Source organism: Nelumbo lutea, chromosome 2, assembly GCF_056320005.1.
Source record: "Nelumbo lutea isolate HS-2025 chromosome 2, American lotus-T2T, whole genome shotgun sequence".
Taxonomy (NCBI): domain Eukaryota; kingdom Viridiplantae; phylum Streptophyta; class Magnoliopsida; order Proteales; family Nelumbonaceae; genus Nelumbo; species Nelumbo lutea.
The window spans coordinates 47,811,131-47,825,491 of NC_142685.1; the positions used below are offsets into that span (position 1 = coordinate 47,811,131).

General features: G+C 38.7%; 1 protein-coding gene across 2 annotated transcripts; it reads left to right on the forward strand.

The window, feature by feature from the left end:
- Positions 1 to 882: 882 nt before the first annotated feature.
- LOC148870452 (zinc finger protein CONSTANS-LIKE 6-like) lies at positions 883 to 2,373 on the forward strand. 2 transcript variants are annotated; one of them, XM_088972245.1, is made up of 3 exons: positions 883 to 1,513; positions 1,710 to 1,859; positions 2,194 to 2,373. In XM_088972245.1, the coding sequence occupies exons 1-3, from the start codon at positions 992 to 994 to the stop codon at positions 2,239 to 2,241; spliced, it is 720 nt and encodes a 239-aa protein (XP_088828371.1). In that variant the 5' UTR covers positions 883 to 991; the 3' UTR covers positions 2,242 to 2,373. The 2 variants fall into 2 exon arrangements, with proteins under 2 accessions (XP_088828371.1, XP_088828370.1); XM_088972244.1 differs by lacking the exon at positions 2,194 to 2,373 and having other exon boundaries at positions 892 to 1,513; positions 1,710 to 2,075.
- Positions 2,374 to 14,361: the final 11,988 nt, after the last annotated feature.

The following is a 14,361-nucleotide window of genomic DNA, read 5'->3' on the forward strand; positions in this document are numbered from 1 at the left end:
TGGTCCAAGCGCTCAATTTCATGGCTTTAAAAGTTAAAAAATTCAAAAATTATTTAAAGATAAATAATTTCATATGTTATATTATACAAAAAATTATGTATAATAAATTAAATATTTCATATATTTATTTATTTATTATAAATAAGTTAAAAATAATACATTTATTCTTTATTTTCAAGAATAAAGCAAAATGAAATTAACTCCGAATCCGATCCAAATCCCATATGATTCAAATTCGATTGAAATCTTTTCGGATTTTCATGTTGAATAATCGGATCGGATTAGATTTTTCGGAATACTGCCCTTCACCGGCTTCAGTGAGTGCAAGTTCATGTTCACACCGTTCAAATAATCTCTTACTTTGCATAGCATTGAGAAAATCTTCCCATAAAATAAAGTATATAAGTATTAAGATATTCTCAATACGAGGCTGTAAAAGGTGTTCCAATGTGGAATATCTCAGAAGCCGAACTCGCTGCTGAGGTCTATGTAATTTCAATGGTGGTTTCACTACACACGTCATTCACATTTTGGCGAGTCCGGATTACCTCCTAATAAAACACGTTCCAACCCTCTACCAACGTCAGCTTACACTGCACATCTCATATATGGCGGGTCCAGTCTCATTGTAAGATGTGTGGTGTGAGATGATGTTGGTAGAGGGTCCGAACGTATTTGTTGGCAGAAAATCTCAATTCCGCGCTCTCCGCCTTTATGGATTGTTTGGCGCTTCTCGTCTCAAAAGTGACAACCCGATTTGAATAACAAGTACGGCCCACCATTTCCCACCAGCACCCAGACCAGACTCGACCACTTTAGCCAATCAGAACAAAGTAGGTTATGAAAGAAGCCAATAGGTGAAGGATAAGGTGCCGGCGCATCCATTGATTAACCAAACTCTATCATATCATCTATTTTCTCTACAGAGAACGAACATCCCATACTTGCACATTACACAGACACAAAGTAACAGAGAGAGAGAGAGAGAGAGATGGGAAGATACAATTCTTTCTTGAGGAGTCCAAAACAGGAGGAACAACAAGTGCCTGACACTGCTGCGGCTACCGAAGAATCATCAGAAAGCAAAGCCGTTCACTCGTTTACCAGGGAAGGATACAATATCATGGGCGAATTGGAAGACATCTTAGATGCCGAGGACGACGACGAGAAGTTTGCAGGGCAGAATTTGTATGATAACTTTAAGTGGGATTTCATGGATTGGGAGGAATTCCCTGATCGTGGACAGCTCAAAGAAGGCGATGACGATGAAGCTGAAGATGACAACGTTGAGATAGGCCACTGGACGACGAACAACTCTACGGAACTCTCCGAAGATCAAAGCCATTACGCTAATGTTATAAAAAGAGAAACAGTCGGACTTCGGGAGGAGGATGAGGAGAAACTCATGTCTTTGAACCTGAATCTTAATTATCAGAAGGTTCTGGATGCATGGTCAGACAGGGGTTCGCTTTGGGCCGACGATACTTCTCTTTCCATGGTTAACCACAACTTCGTACGTATACATATTCAAAAACTAAAGGAAATTTTTTCATGCTTGTATTTTGATTTCATTTTCAAGAAAATTATACAGTAAAATGGACTGACTTCCAAAACTGATGTGTGTCTTTTAGACATCACAGACTTAAATGAGTTACTAGTACTACTTCTTTTATTGTTTGACCATTAACAATACATCTTATTTATTACAGATAGGAGAGGTGCCTGTAATGGAAGAAGAGAGATTAGGAAGAGAAGCCAGGGTTCTTAGATACAAGGAGAAGCGGCAGAACAGGCTCTTCTCTAAGAAGATAAGATATCAAGTGCGCAAACTCAATGCAGAGAAGAGACCCCGACTCAAGGTTAATTTGTCCTTTTTTCTTTCTTTCTTTCTCTTAAGTATTTTGGTTCAGAGTGGAATGGAGTCGAACCATTAATTTCACAATTCACATTTCAATGAGGGGTGCACCATGTGAGACCATCTTCTATAACCAATTCCAGATTTGTTTCTCTGGGAGAAGCTAGCTAGCGATCTAGCTATACAGGTATACAGTTAATGGTGTCTCTGAATTCCAATCCGAAGTGGAAAAAAGATGCTGACGCATCATTTGTGGGGAACCCTCCAATTGGAGTTCTTCATTTTTATTTAATCTTCATCGTTTTATAGGTTAAATCGACTTTATAATTTCGGTGCAGGGTCGTTTCGTGAAGAGAACACTACCGGCCGACAAGATACTCAGATGACGAGAGCCAGAACAGAAATATCTGGAAAATATCTCACCAATTGTGTAGATCTTTTTGATGTCGTACCCACCTTATTATTATCAAACACTTTTGTGCTTTATCACCAAGAAAATATCTCAATTCTCAAGGCAAGGGTAAACCTTTTTTGGCACTTTTTTCATTTAATTAGTAGAATTATGGAAACGGAACTGAAGTCGCTCACTCATTCATGCATGATCCATGGGCCCTACCCAAACCGCCCACGTGGCAAACATGACAATTTCAATTTGGTCCAATCCATGCCCGAATGGTCCCGAATCAAGATGCTGGTGGTGGTCCACAGTCCACACTATATTTATATTATATTGCATTGAATTTTCAAAGATAATTACAAGGGGTAGACTTGCCATTTCAGATTTCGTGTCTATGACTCTCCAATTCTTCATGTGCCAAGATCATCAGAAACCGCCATTTTAGTTACAGACTTACAGTCTGTCCAAGTCCAAGAGACCAAGCTTGATCTAAGCCATGCGTCCATGCCCCACGTCTCTGTAGTCTCTACTCTGTACCCACACACCCACTGAATATCATTTACTGTTTCGTACGTAATTGGTAGGTGTTCCGTGCTAGTTCATATTGCACCGTTCGTGAGTTGATTTTTGGGCTGGGATGAGTGGACTTAAGGTTGTATTTTACATTCCTTATTTTAATAACTTTATCTTCTTTTTATAATTAAAATGTAAACACTCAGTTTTTAATTGTAAAAAGGAGGTGCCAGATACAGCCTTAGTTTGGTTTGAATGGTGGCAGCTCCTGATATTGTCATAAGCGTATGGATGGGCATGGTTGATTATAGGGACAGAGGATGCATAGTTACAACCTGGGCCCCCATCATGTCCCCACTAGCTGTTGTTACATTGTTGGAACATTTTATTTTTCCAACTGTCAGTGTGATATAGTGAAAATGTATAGGTGCTATCAAGTTGTAGTCTGGGTTTTTGTCCAACTCTCCAACTAATCTCCATCATGGGAGGACCCAATTAACGGTGGTGGGTCTTAATCATCTGAATCAACTCAATCAAGTCCAAATCGCTAGTCATGGGCCCTGGTTACAGCTTATAGTTTTTTCTCTGTCCCTGTACCTACGCTTTTGCCATCTTACAATCTACTATTGTTGGGTTTGGATCATCTTAACATAAAAAAAAAAAAAAAAAAGAGAGAAAATTTTCGAATTAAACAAGCCCAAACGTAGCTCAGCTCAACTCGTCCAAGGTTTTAATCCAACAGTCCAACTATTTGGGTTGGGGTCTGCGCGCAATTAATTAAGCAAGTCGAGCACGAGCGTGTCGTATAGTATACTCTATACTGCTCACTACTCAGTGAGTCTACCCTGCGCAGTCAGCACATGTCCAAGATGAGCCCAACCCAGCTATTAATTGGTTCAGGAGGCTGATTTAATCTCGGCCAAACTTGGCTCAGATTGGTTGGTTGACAACCCTACTGTGAAACTCAAAACCGTCTTCCGAGGAACAACGGCAGGCTTATTTAATTGCATGCAAAACTAACATTTCTGCAATAATTCCGATTATTTTTTGGCATTAATCATCATTCATATCTGCATGTACGTATGATGTATCTATAAATCCTATTATGACCCAGATTTCTCTTATCTTATCTTATCGCAATTCCTTCATTCTAGCCTGCTATTTCCGATTATTGTTCACTGCTCGTAGGTCGTTTCACTTCAAATCATGGTTTTCAAAACTGGATCGGATGGTCGGAGTGGAAAACCGGGAAGTTGATTGGTTCTAGTTTTATCTAAAACCGAATTTTCTCCAAAAGCAGTTGATTTTGGTCAGCAAATCTCTGGCCCGGGTGATTAATGTTTGAACAATTTTAAATGTTTTTTTTTTATTTTTTATTTTTTATCAAAATAGGTCGATCATTCAATTCAAACGATTGGATTGTTTGACCCAGTAACTGGACCTCTGACCGGTTCGGTCTCTGGGTCGGTTAACCATGCTTCAAACGAAACCGTAATATACCTTGCATCAGTTTCATTAGATGACTAATCATCTGATTTGGTTTTATTTGTATAAGAGCTATTGCCTCGCTTCAAGAAAAGCTTCTCTCTACTCACTACTGTCATCTCAAGTGAAAGAGACCTTCGCACAAGCCAATTTTTAGTGTTAACTGATGATCGAATTACTCCATCTGACTGAATCTTGACGGTGGCCGTGTTCTAACTTCCAATACTCCAGACATGGGAGAAATGGCAGATTATGGGCCCCACGCGTATTTATGGGCCCGGTGTTCCAAAGCCCAGGCCCTTAGTCTTAAAACTGACCTACTTTATGCATGCACAAACATTCATGTCCCTGGTGGGTACGTAGTCTGCGTCCTAGTCACGGTTCTGCTGTCTAGATGGGCACAGATATTTCCAAGAGAAAAGTAAAACACACGATGCAGAATTCTGAATTCCATCCCTCCTATAATTCACATTTTGTTCATGAATTTAGCATCAATTCACGGTCAGTATGCATTTCCCCTATACTTTGAGCCTAGTAAATTCTGATTTGTACTGAGTGATACTTCTCCCTATTTCCAACTGGTCTCCTATCATATGACCGAATCAAGTCCACGTAGCTAGATATCACGTGAAAAAAGAATCCAACTGGTGGGGCACAACACTGATTTGGCTTTTGAGGATCCGTTTCAAAAGACTGGAGAATCATTTTTATTGGCCTTAATTTTTTCTTTTTAATTAGCATTTGCTTGGTTTGGATTTTGGGTGGTCCTATACTTGTATAGAAGGTGGTTAAAGGCAATTTATCTAAGAATGGACCAACGGTTGCATTGTGGAGCTAAAAGATGGCTTTCCTTTTCCTTCTGTTCGAACTGATCAATCCAAAGAAATTGCTTTGCATGGAGTGATGATGATGGAAATCTACAATGAAGAAGGGTCTATGTCATATCCATGTTGAATTGCACTTGGATCGGAATATTTCAATCCTGCGATTGGCAAGATTCAAAATGGATCATAGTCTTCTACTCCACCGACCCCATTTTCTAGAGGAAACGTGGCTTTGTTATTGCATTAGCTTTAGCCTTTATGTTCTTTCTCTTTCTGGCCCCTTAAACCCTTGTTGAGGTGGACAATACGTTCTGAGTGAGAGTTGATACCCATGTGGATGTGGAAAAGAATCTGCATTCTTCATTTGCTTCACCTGGGAATAACAATAGATAATTGGGCACTAAAGGGGGAAAAAGTGACTCAAACAGATGACATGCTACCTGTGTCACAAGTCATAATGATATCTGTGGTGGCTATGCCAACCATTGACACATTCATAAATTGTAAATATCCTACTTGATTTTTTTTTTTTTACAATTATAAATTCCCATATCCCATTTTAAGGTTTTGAAATCAAAATTAAAAGAATTCGGATATGCTCTCACATAGCACGCTTCACGTCGTTGCAGCCATTTATTAGGAACATCTCTCCAGTGTGCTATGAGGTTAGAGTGAGATACGTTCTGTGAGGAGCAAGTCCAAATTTCAAATAGGAAAGTAAAAATCGTGCATACACAGCATCCAGTTGTATATTGAAAATCTCTCCATGATTTTAATATACAAATAGAAGAGAGATTAATTTTTGATGTACAACTATACCGTTCTCTCATGGTGTGTGCATGGTTTTTTGCTTTCAGTAGATTTGGCCTCTTGAAATTAGCCTCTAGTAAAAAAAAAAAAAAAAGATATGACATAAACAGTAATTGATTACATAATGACTCAAATAATCCCAATATTCTGCATATTAATTTTATAATGATGATATATCAAAGGGTTGATTGTATAATTGCTAAGTCAAAACATCATAAAGTGATGTGTTTGTTTTTAAAATTGATTTTGGAATCATCACTAGTCTTGTTTTGAAGTGGTTTGTGATTTAATTTAGAACCACCAATCCATGGTTCTAGAACCTACAATTCCTTCAATTTTTGAAAACTGAAAATATTATGTTCTATCTGGAGCCAAATTTGAAAATCTTATTTTCTATTGACATAAGCATGATGCCATTATGACATGATTTTCCCAAGTATGGAGAAACTTCGGCTATTTGAAAAAAAAAAAAAACAACTTGGGCTGTTTGGGGGCTTTCTATACAAGTGACACGTTATCTCACCCAGTCCCTTGTTTGCATTTTTAATTAAAAGAGTATTGATTATAATTACTCTTTTACCCCTCATCTATGCTAGCGTGTCATTTGCGTGAAGCTTTATGATTTTTTCTTCTTTTTTTTTTTTTAAATTTTTTGGTAATAAGGCTATATAACAGAGGTTAGCCCTCTCATTCCTCATGTCCCATATCAGTCTGAACAAAATAAAAATATTTTCCATCGTAATATCCTGTTCTCTTTTCGAAAGTTGGGACAGTTTACTTGATTTCCATTCCTCTATAAACTGAGGAAGAATCTTGTTGGAAATCAGTTCTGGGTTCACATGTCTCAACTGAGCAGCTATTCACACAGCCCGGGCACAATGGTATGAGAAGAACAGGTGTTCCCATGTCTCAACTGCTAGTGCTAATTCACAAATACCGCATTTTTTTTTTTTTTGTCTTGATCATTTAGAAAATAAAGTTTCTCTCTCGTCAGTATTGATTTGCAGTGGATGGCTGTTGACTGGTGAAGAATTTATACCCTGATTTTACATCATAGGAACCATATCTTAAAGCCTTCTATAAAAAGAAGTTGCTTATTTAAATGAGAGGAGATAATTGTTTGCGATATGTGAGATATGTATGCACTCTGTGAAATACTCTTGTAGTCTTAGGATGTCCCAATTCCCCGAGGCTGTTAATAGTTGATTAACAGTCTTAGGAACCATATCTGGGTTAGCTTCTTCCTTGAAGTGTGGGATGCCTCCATTTAGTGTGGGACTCCGTGGGTCTGTTGTGTAGATCCGTCCGCCATCTTTAACTTGCCAAATCAGATTTATTCTAAGCGTCTTTAGGCAATTAAACCACATGTTTCCACCATTTGGAATCTGAGGCACACCTCTGTGCATAAAACAAGGATTTATTTTTCGTGTATTTTTCTTTCAAAGCCTGCTTCCATAGACCTATTTCTCCATCAAACATCCTCCCAATTTGTATTGAAAACAGGGCCAAGTTAAATATTCCCTTATTTTTCTAAAGTTTATGCCATATTCGTTCCTAGGTCTACAAAGTTTCTCCCATGGAATGGTGTGCATGGTTTTTCTTTCTTCAGTACCCCCACCAAAAATTCCTTTGGATTTGTTCCACCTTTTTTGTCAAAGAATTAGGGACAATTGTAGAGCCCATTATATATGTGGGTAGAGCTTGGAGAACTGCTTTTATCATTGTTGTTCGACATGCTTGGAAAAGAATCTTTGCTTTCCATAGTGCAAGTCTAAAATTCATTTTGTCTACCATATCCAGTTGATGTCTCCTGTCAGTCCCTCCAAACTGTAATTTAGAACCCAAGTATTTCTCCACTTGCTTTAGTGATTGAAATTGGACCTATCTCAGAAGTTGTTTTCTAATTTTTTGATGGACTTTTACTGAACTGAGCACCTGATTTGCTCTATTTATACATTGACCTGACCATGATTAAAATTGAGCTAGGTCACCTTACTAACTTGAGATGGGTTTGCTTAACATAAGACCAAACAGACATTAGCAAACAATAGGTAAGAAATTGGAGCTCCCCCTCGACTGATTTTGAATACATTTAGGCTTTTATGTAGTTCAACTTACACGAATAGAAAAGAAAGGACCTATTATCCATATCAATATAAATACATTAAGTTGGAGTGTGCCTGAAAATACAAGAAATGGAATTTAACATTAAATTTTGTTTTTTTTTTCCTTTCAAATTACAAGAATTCCACTCTCTACCAACTCTCTCTTTTGTTTTTTCTTTTCTTTCAAATTACAAAAAGGCCACTCTCTCCTACCAATTCTCTCTCTCTCTTTTGCTTTTTTCCTTACAAATTACAAGAATGCCACTCTCTCTCTTTTGCTTTTTTCCTTACAAATTACAAGAATGTCACCACTCTTACCAATTCTCTCTATCTCCTTACAAATTACAAGAATGCCACTCTCTCCTATCAACTCTCTCTCTCTCCTTATAACTTACAAGAATGCCACTCTCTTTCGAATTGAGGGAGACCTCATCTCAGCATATCGGCTACTAGGGGACCTATAATCAAAGGTAGTCGAGCTCGAAATTTAGAGCTCAAGCTCAAGTCACTAATTCGAATCGAGCTCAAGCTAGATAACACCTCGACCACTGAGGGAGACCTCAGTTCGGTACCTCGCCAACTAAAGGAGACCTCAACTCGACCCTTCAGCAGTTGAGGGAGACCTTGGCTCAACACTACGGCTGCTAAGGAGACCTATAATCAAAGGTCGCACAAGCCTAATTGAGTGTGTACATAGGGTGTCACCTCGGCTCGGCACCTTGGCTATTGAGGGAGATCTCAGCTCAGCACCTCGACAATTGAGGGAAACCTCAGCTCGACACCTTATCAACTAAGGGAGACCTCAACTCGACACCTCTCCTACTAGGGAAACCTCAGCTCGACACTTTAGCAGTTGAGGGAGACCTAGGTTTGGCACCTCGACAATTAAGGGAGACCTCAGTTGCTTGAGAGACCTATAACCAAAGGTAGCCGTGTTTGAACTTCTGAGTTTTTGACTCAAGCCGAGCTCAAGTCTCTAATTCGAATCGAGCTCGAGCCTGATAATTTATGAGCAAGCCCTTGCAACATAGGGCCGCCTCTGCTAGTAAATACATTAAGTTGGAATGTGTACCAAAGAAGGCCTAAGAACGCAAGAAATGGAATCTAATAGTAAATTTTGCTTTTTTTTATTTCAAATTACAAGAATGCCACTCTCTACCAACTCTCTCTCTTTTGTTTTTTTTTTTCTTTCAATTTACAGGAATGCTACCCTCTCCTACCAACTCTCTCTCTCTCTCAAATTACAAGAATGCGACTCTCTCTCTCTCTCTTTTGCTTTTTATCCTTACAAATTATAAGAATGTCATTCTCTCTCTTGCAATCTCTCGACTACTAGGATACTTGCAATCAAAGGTAGTCGAGCTCGAGTCAAGTCGATCTCGAACATCTGAGCTCGAGCTCAAGTCTCTAATTTGAATCAAGCTCGAGATAGACGACACCTCGACCACTAAGGGAGACCTCAACTCGATAGCCCATCTACTAGGGAAACATCAACTCGACAGTTCAGAAACTGAGGGAGACCTTGGCTTGACACCTCGGCTGCTAGGGAGACATGCAATCAAGGGTCTCATGAGCCTAATCGAGTGTGTATATAGGGTGTCACCTCGGCTCGGCACCTCGGTCATTGAGGGAGATCTCAGCTCAGCACCTCGACAACTGAGAGAGACCTCAGCTCATCATCTTGTCAACTAAGGGAGACCTCAGCTCGACACTTCAGCAGCTGAGGGAGACCTTGGTTTGGCACCTCGGCAATTGAGGGAGACCTCAACTCGGCACCTTGGCTGCTTGAGAGACCTGCAACCAATGGTAGTCGAGCTTGAACTTCTGAGCTTTTGACTCGAGCTGAGCTCGCACTGGAAATCAAGTCTTTAATTCGATCGAGCTCAAGCCTGATAGTTTATGAGTGAGCCCTTGCAATGCAAGACCCCCTCCACTAGTAAATAGGTAAGGGGATAAGGGGTATCCCTGTCTAATTCCACTCTTCAGACTAAAGAAATATTTTTTAGTCCCTTTGATTTTTATAGAGAATTTAGGGGTTTGTATATATACACCATTTTATCATTTGGCACCATTGATTTGGAAATCCAATATCTTTGATCACCTCATTTATAAAATCCCTTCTCATTCTATCATATGCACTGACCATGTCAATTTTGAGGAAGATCCACCCTTTTCCCTTTCTTTGCTTTCACATTTAATTGGCAATCTCATTTGCTAGTATCGCATTGTCTTCCTTTTGTAAAAGCAGTTTGATATGGGGGCAATGAGTTTATCCATGCGTTTTCTACATCCTTAGGACCAAACATTTAGACATAATCCTATATATCACATTGCAAACATTGATTGGTCTAAACTATGATTTTTTTCCTGCCATTCTAGTTTTTGGAATGTAGACTAAATTTGTGGAGTAATTTCAGGAGGGAAAGTGCCAGTAAGAAAAAAACTCTTGGATCAGGTTCAAGACATCTTGTTTTACAATGGGCTAGTATTTTTGATAAAAGAATTGAAGGGGGAGAATCCATCTGGACCTGGGGCTGAGTGAGGTTTGAGGGATTTCACAATCTCTTCAATTTCTGCTTCTCTGTATAAGGGAACCATTAAATCAGTTGCCTCTTTTGGAGATAATTTGTTAGTAATTAGGTTTTGGATGTTTAGAGGACAAGCATCTCTGTTGCTAATATTTTTTGCATGATTTTTGAAAGCTATATAGCAAATGTTAGTAATTAGGTTTCGGAAAATGGTAACATGACAAAATGTATGAGAGCTAATTATGGGGACCGGATGAACAGATGGATACCTTCTCCATCTGAAGGACTGCTATTTATAGAGATGGGGAAGGCCGGCTGAGCTCATTTGTGCATGGATTCCAAAATATTATTCTCAAGGTTTTCGTTCCAATATGAGAGGCTCCCAGTGTTTTGCAGTAGATGCGAAGTTATAGGTCATAGAGACAACAATTGTACAAAAGTTTCAGAGGAACAATTCGTGGAGCAACTCACAGACAGACTGGCTGAACAATCTATAGATAGGCAAAGGGGTAATAGCTATTACAAAGATTGGCTGAGAGCAAGTCCAGAGCAGGACAATTTCAAAGTCATTAATAGGGAGAAAAGCTTCGGTGAACATGCAACACTAACAAACGTAGCAGAAAGGGAAGTGGTGAATCTCCATCTGCATGATCAAAATGTCTCCCTAGAAAGGGTGGCAAAAAGAGCGAGCCCCCAACCTCCAAACTTGCTAGTAAGAAGGAAAATTTTCCAAGATAGGATTAGAGATGAAACAAACCAAAATCTCACCTTCCATGTAACGCTCTCACCAGCGGGGAAAGATTATTGGAGGAAGTTGACCGGAGAAGAAAGTACGACAAGGGATGACAGATTGGAAGATGGCGAAAATGACAAGCGGCTGATCGATGGTGGTAGGTGGGATTAGGGTGGCGACGACTTCAATAGTAGTCAAATCCAAACTTCAAGTCAGGCTTATGTGGACAATTTCTTGACTAGGGAAGCAATTCAAGCAAAAAAGGGAAAAGTATCAAATATGCCAATGAACAAGTTGACGTGACTATCCAACTCATGGTGGAGAAAAATGGAAAAGTTCTGGTATTGTTATCAGAGAAATCCAACCTGAAGAATAACTGGAGAATGTGAGTCTCGGGGCAAGAGAGAAATAGGCCAAAATTACCCAATTAGAAATTTTAAGCCAGAGTTGTGAAGACTAGTACCCGACCCGACATGTGATGAGCCCTCTACCAAAGTTCACCCTAAACCAAGATCATATCAGCATGGAGAATCTGTTCAAATTAGGGCGAGACAGGGCTGAAGTCGAACAAATGGCCATGGAAGATGAGTAGCTTTCGAAAAACAAATTAAAAGAATGGACCCAGATGAAGAACCTGCGCCAGAGAGCACTGGAACCTTAAACTAAAACACTTTAACGGGCTAGGAGGGGGAGGTAAGTTTACTACAAATCTCTTTTCTTTCTTTTCATAGCTACATGTCTAAACAATTTGCCCCATTTTTTACAATAAATTGATTGCTTTCTATTTTGTAATTAAAAGGAAAAAAAAAAGAAAATTAAAAAATCAAAATTGGAAAATAGAAGTGAAGGAAAGAAAGTTCTCCAAAAAAGAGGATAGTAGGAAAAGGAAAAAAAGGAAAAAAGAAACTTTGGGGATAAAGAAAAAAGCCCAAAAGAAAAGTATTGTAATGGCTCGGAGAAAAAGACACAGGAAAAAAACCTTGGGTTTGAAACATCATTAGCTATCTAGTAATCTCACAAGAAACAAATTTTGGGGGAAAATTTTAGTAGAATCAGAAGAACAAAAGGAGACCTCATCAATCATCTATGTCTTTCCATATGTTATAAGGAAAATAAGTGGGTTGGGGGTACTGTCTCGGAACAGGCCCCAGGAATCCAATGAGAACCATCAGCTATTGTCAGGGAATTGGGTCTCCACTAACAATTCAAGATCTAAAGGAGACCAAAAATAAAATAAAGCTGGATATTATCTTCCTTATGGAAACCAAAAGGTCCCTCCTAAACTGTAAAAAAAAAAAAAAAAAAAAAAAAAAAAAAAGCTTAGTTCCCTAAAGGACAGGTCCTGCTGGGAAAATGATGCAAAGGGTTTGAAAGGGGGGCTAGCACTCTTTTGGAAAAGAGGAAACCATCAGTAAAATTCTGTTTGCAGATAACAATTTTATCCATGCTAAATTCTATGTAGATAAAGGAACCATCTAGTATTGTACCTTCATCTATGGGGAGCCAAAGAAACATAAAAGAAAAACTTTTTTGAAAAAATTGAGCCTTTTGGCTACTTTAGTGAAAGGGGCCATGGCTTTGCTGTGGTGATTTCAACATGATTTTCAACAAAGAGGAAAAGGGAGGGAACCCTTGCAACCTCACCTATTTAACCAAAAACAAAAACTTCCTCAAGAATTGTGGTCTTTCTAAAATCAGAAGTAGTGGCATAAAATTCACTTAGTCAAATAAGAGAGAAAGAAAAGAAAAAAATAGAAGCAAAACTAGACAGGGCAGCCTATAACCAATTATGGAGAAACTCTTTCAAAGGAGCCCAAGCCAAAGTCTTAGTCTCTCTAGGATCAAACTATTATTCGATCCTGGTAAACACTGAGGATATAATGAGCCAAAGGAATAGACCCTTTAGAATGGAACAAATGTGGCTAACCCATAAGAATTTCAAAGAAACCGTTCAAAATAGTTGGAGTGAACAATCTTCTAGGTCACCACAAGTCAACTTCCATAAGAATCTAGAAAGGCCACAACAAAAGCTTAAACTTTGGAATAGGTTGATTTTTGGGAATGTTCAAAACAATATTGAAAGACTGAAAAAAAAAACCCTAGAAACTAAAGTGAACCAGAGAAACTAAAGGAATGAGGCTAAGATCAAAAACTTGGAATATGAGTTGGAAATTTGGTTATCTAGGGAGGAACAAATGTGGGCTCAAAAATCCCAAGTGAATTGGCTCCAGCATGGAGACAAAAATACAAAGTTTTTTTATGCCTAAACTCTGAAAAGAATGAGGAATATAATTTTAAGTTTGGAGAAGGAACTATGTGTTTGGGTTGAGGGGGAGAACCAAATAGAAGAAGTACTAAACCATCATTTCAAAAGCATTTTCAAATCCTCAAATACCTAGACTCTTGATGAGATCTTGGAGAGGCTAGACAAGAAAATTTCTAAAGAAGAGAGCAGGTGGCTAGAAAGGGATTTAGAGGAGGAAGAAATTAAAGAAGCCCTCTTCCAGATGGCACCTCTTAAAGTTCCTAGACCATATGGATTTTAGAACATTTTTTTTCCAAAAGAAATAGGAAATTGTAGGGCCTGATCTGTGCAAAGTCATCTCAGACTTCTTAAATTCTACCCACCTAAACAAAGACATAAACATGACCTTCATAGCCCTGACCCCTAAAGTTAAACATCCAATAGAGACAAGTCATTTCAAACCCATCAATCTCTACAACACCAGTTATAAGATCATAGGAAAGATCCTAGTAAACAGGATCAAACCTCTGCTACACAAAATCATTGGTGAAAACCAAAGTGCTTTCATCCCAAGCAGACAATTACATGATAACGTACTTATTGCCCATGAAATCATTGACTATATGAGTAAATGCAAGACTAAAAAAGCTTGGATGGAAATCAAATTAGACATGAGCAAGGCCTATGGTAAAGTAGAATGGAGTTTCTTAGAAAATATGCTAAAAAATGTTGGTTTTGGAGACAAATGGGCTGATTGGATCATGGAATGCATCTCAATGGTGTCATATCAAATTCTAATAAATGAAGCACTGGGCAGAATCTTCCACCCAAAAAGGGGAATCAGACAAGGAGACCCTTTATCCCCT

Excerpts from the sequence above, each read along its gene's own strand:
- LOC148870452 (XM_088972244.1), top strand. The coding sequence starts at position 992 with ATGGGAAGATACAATTCTTTCTTGAGGAGTCCAAAACAGGAGGAACAA. Across the intron at positions 1,514-1,709 it reads CCATGGTTAACCACAACTTC|ATAGGAGAGGTGCCTGTAAT; the intron begins GTACGTATACAT and ends TATTTATTACAG.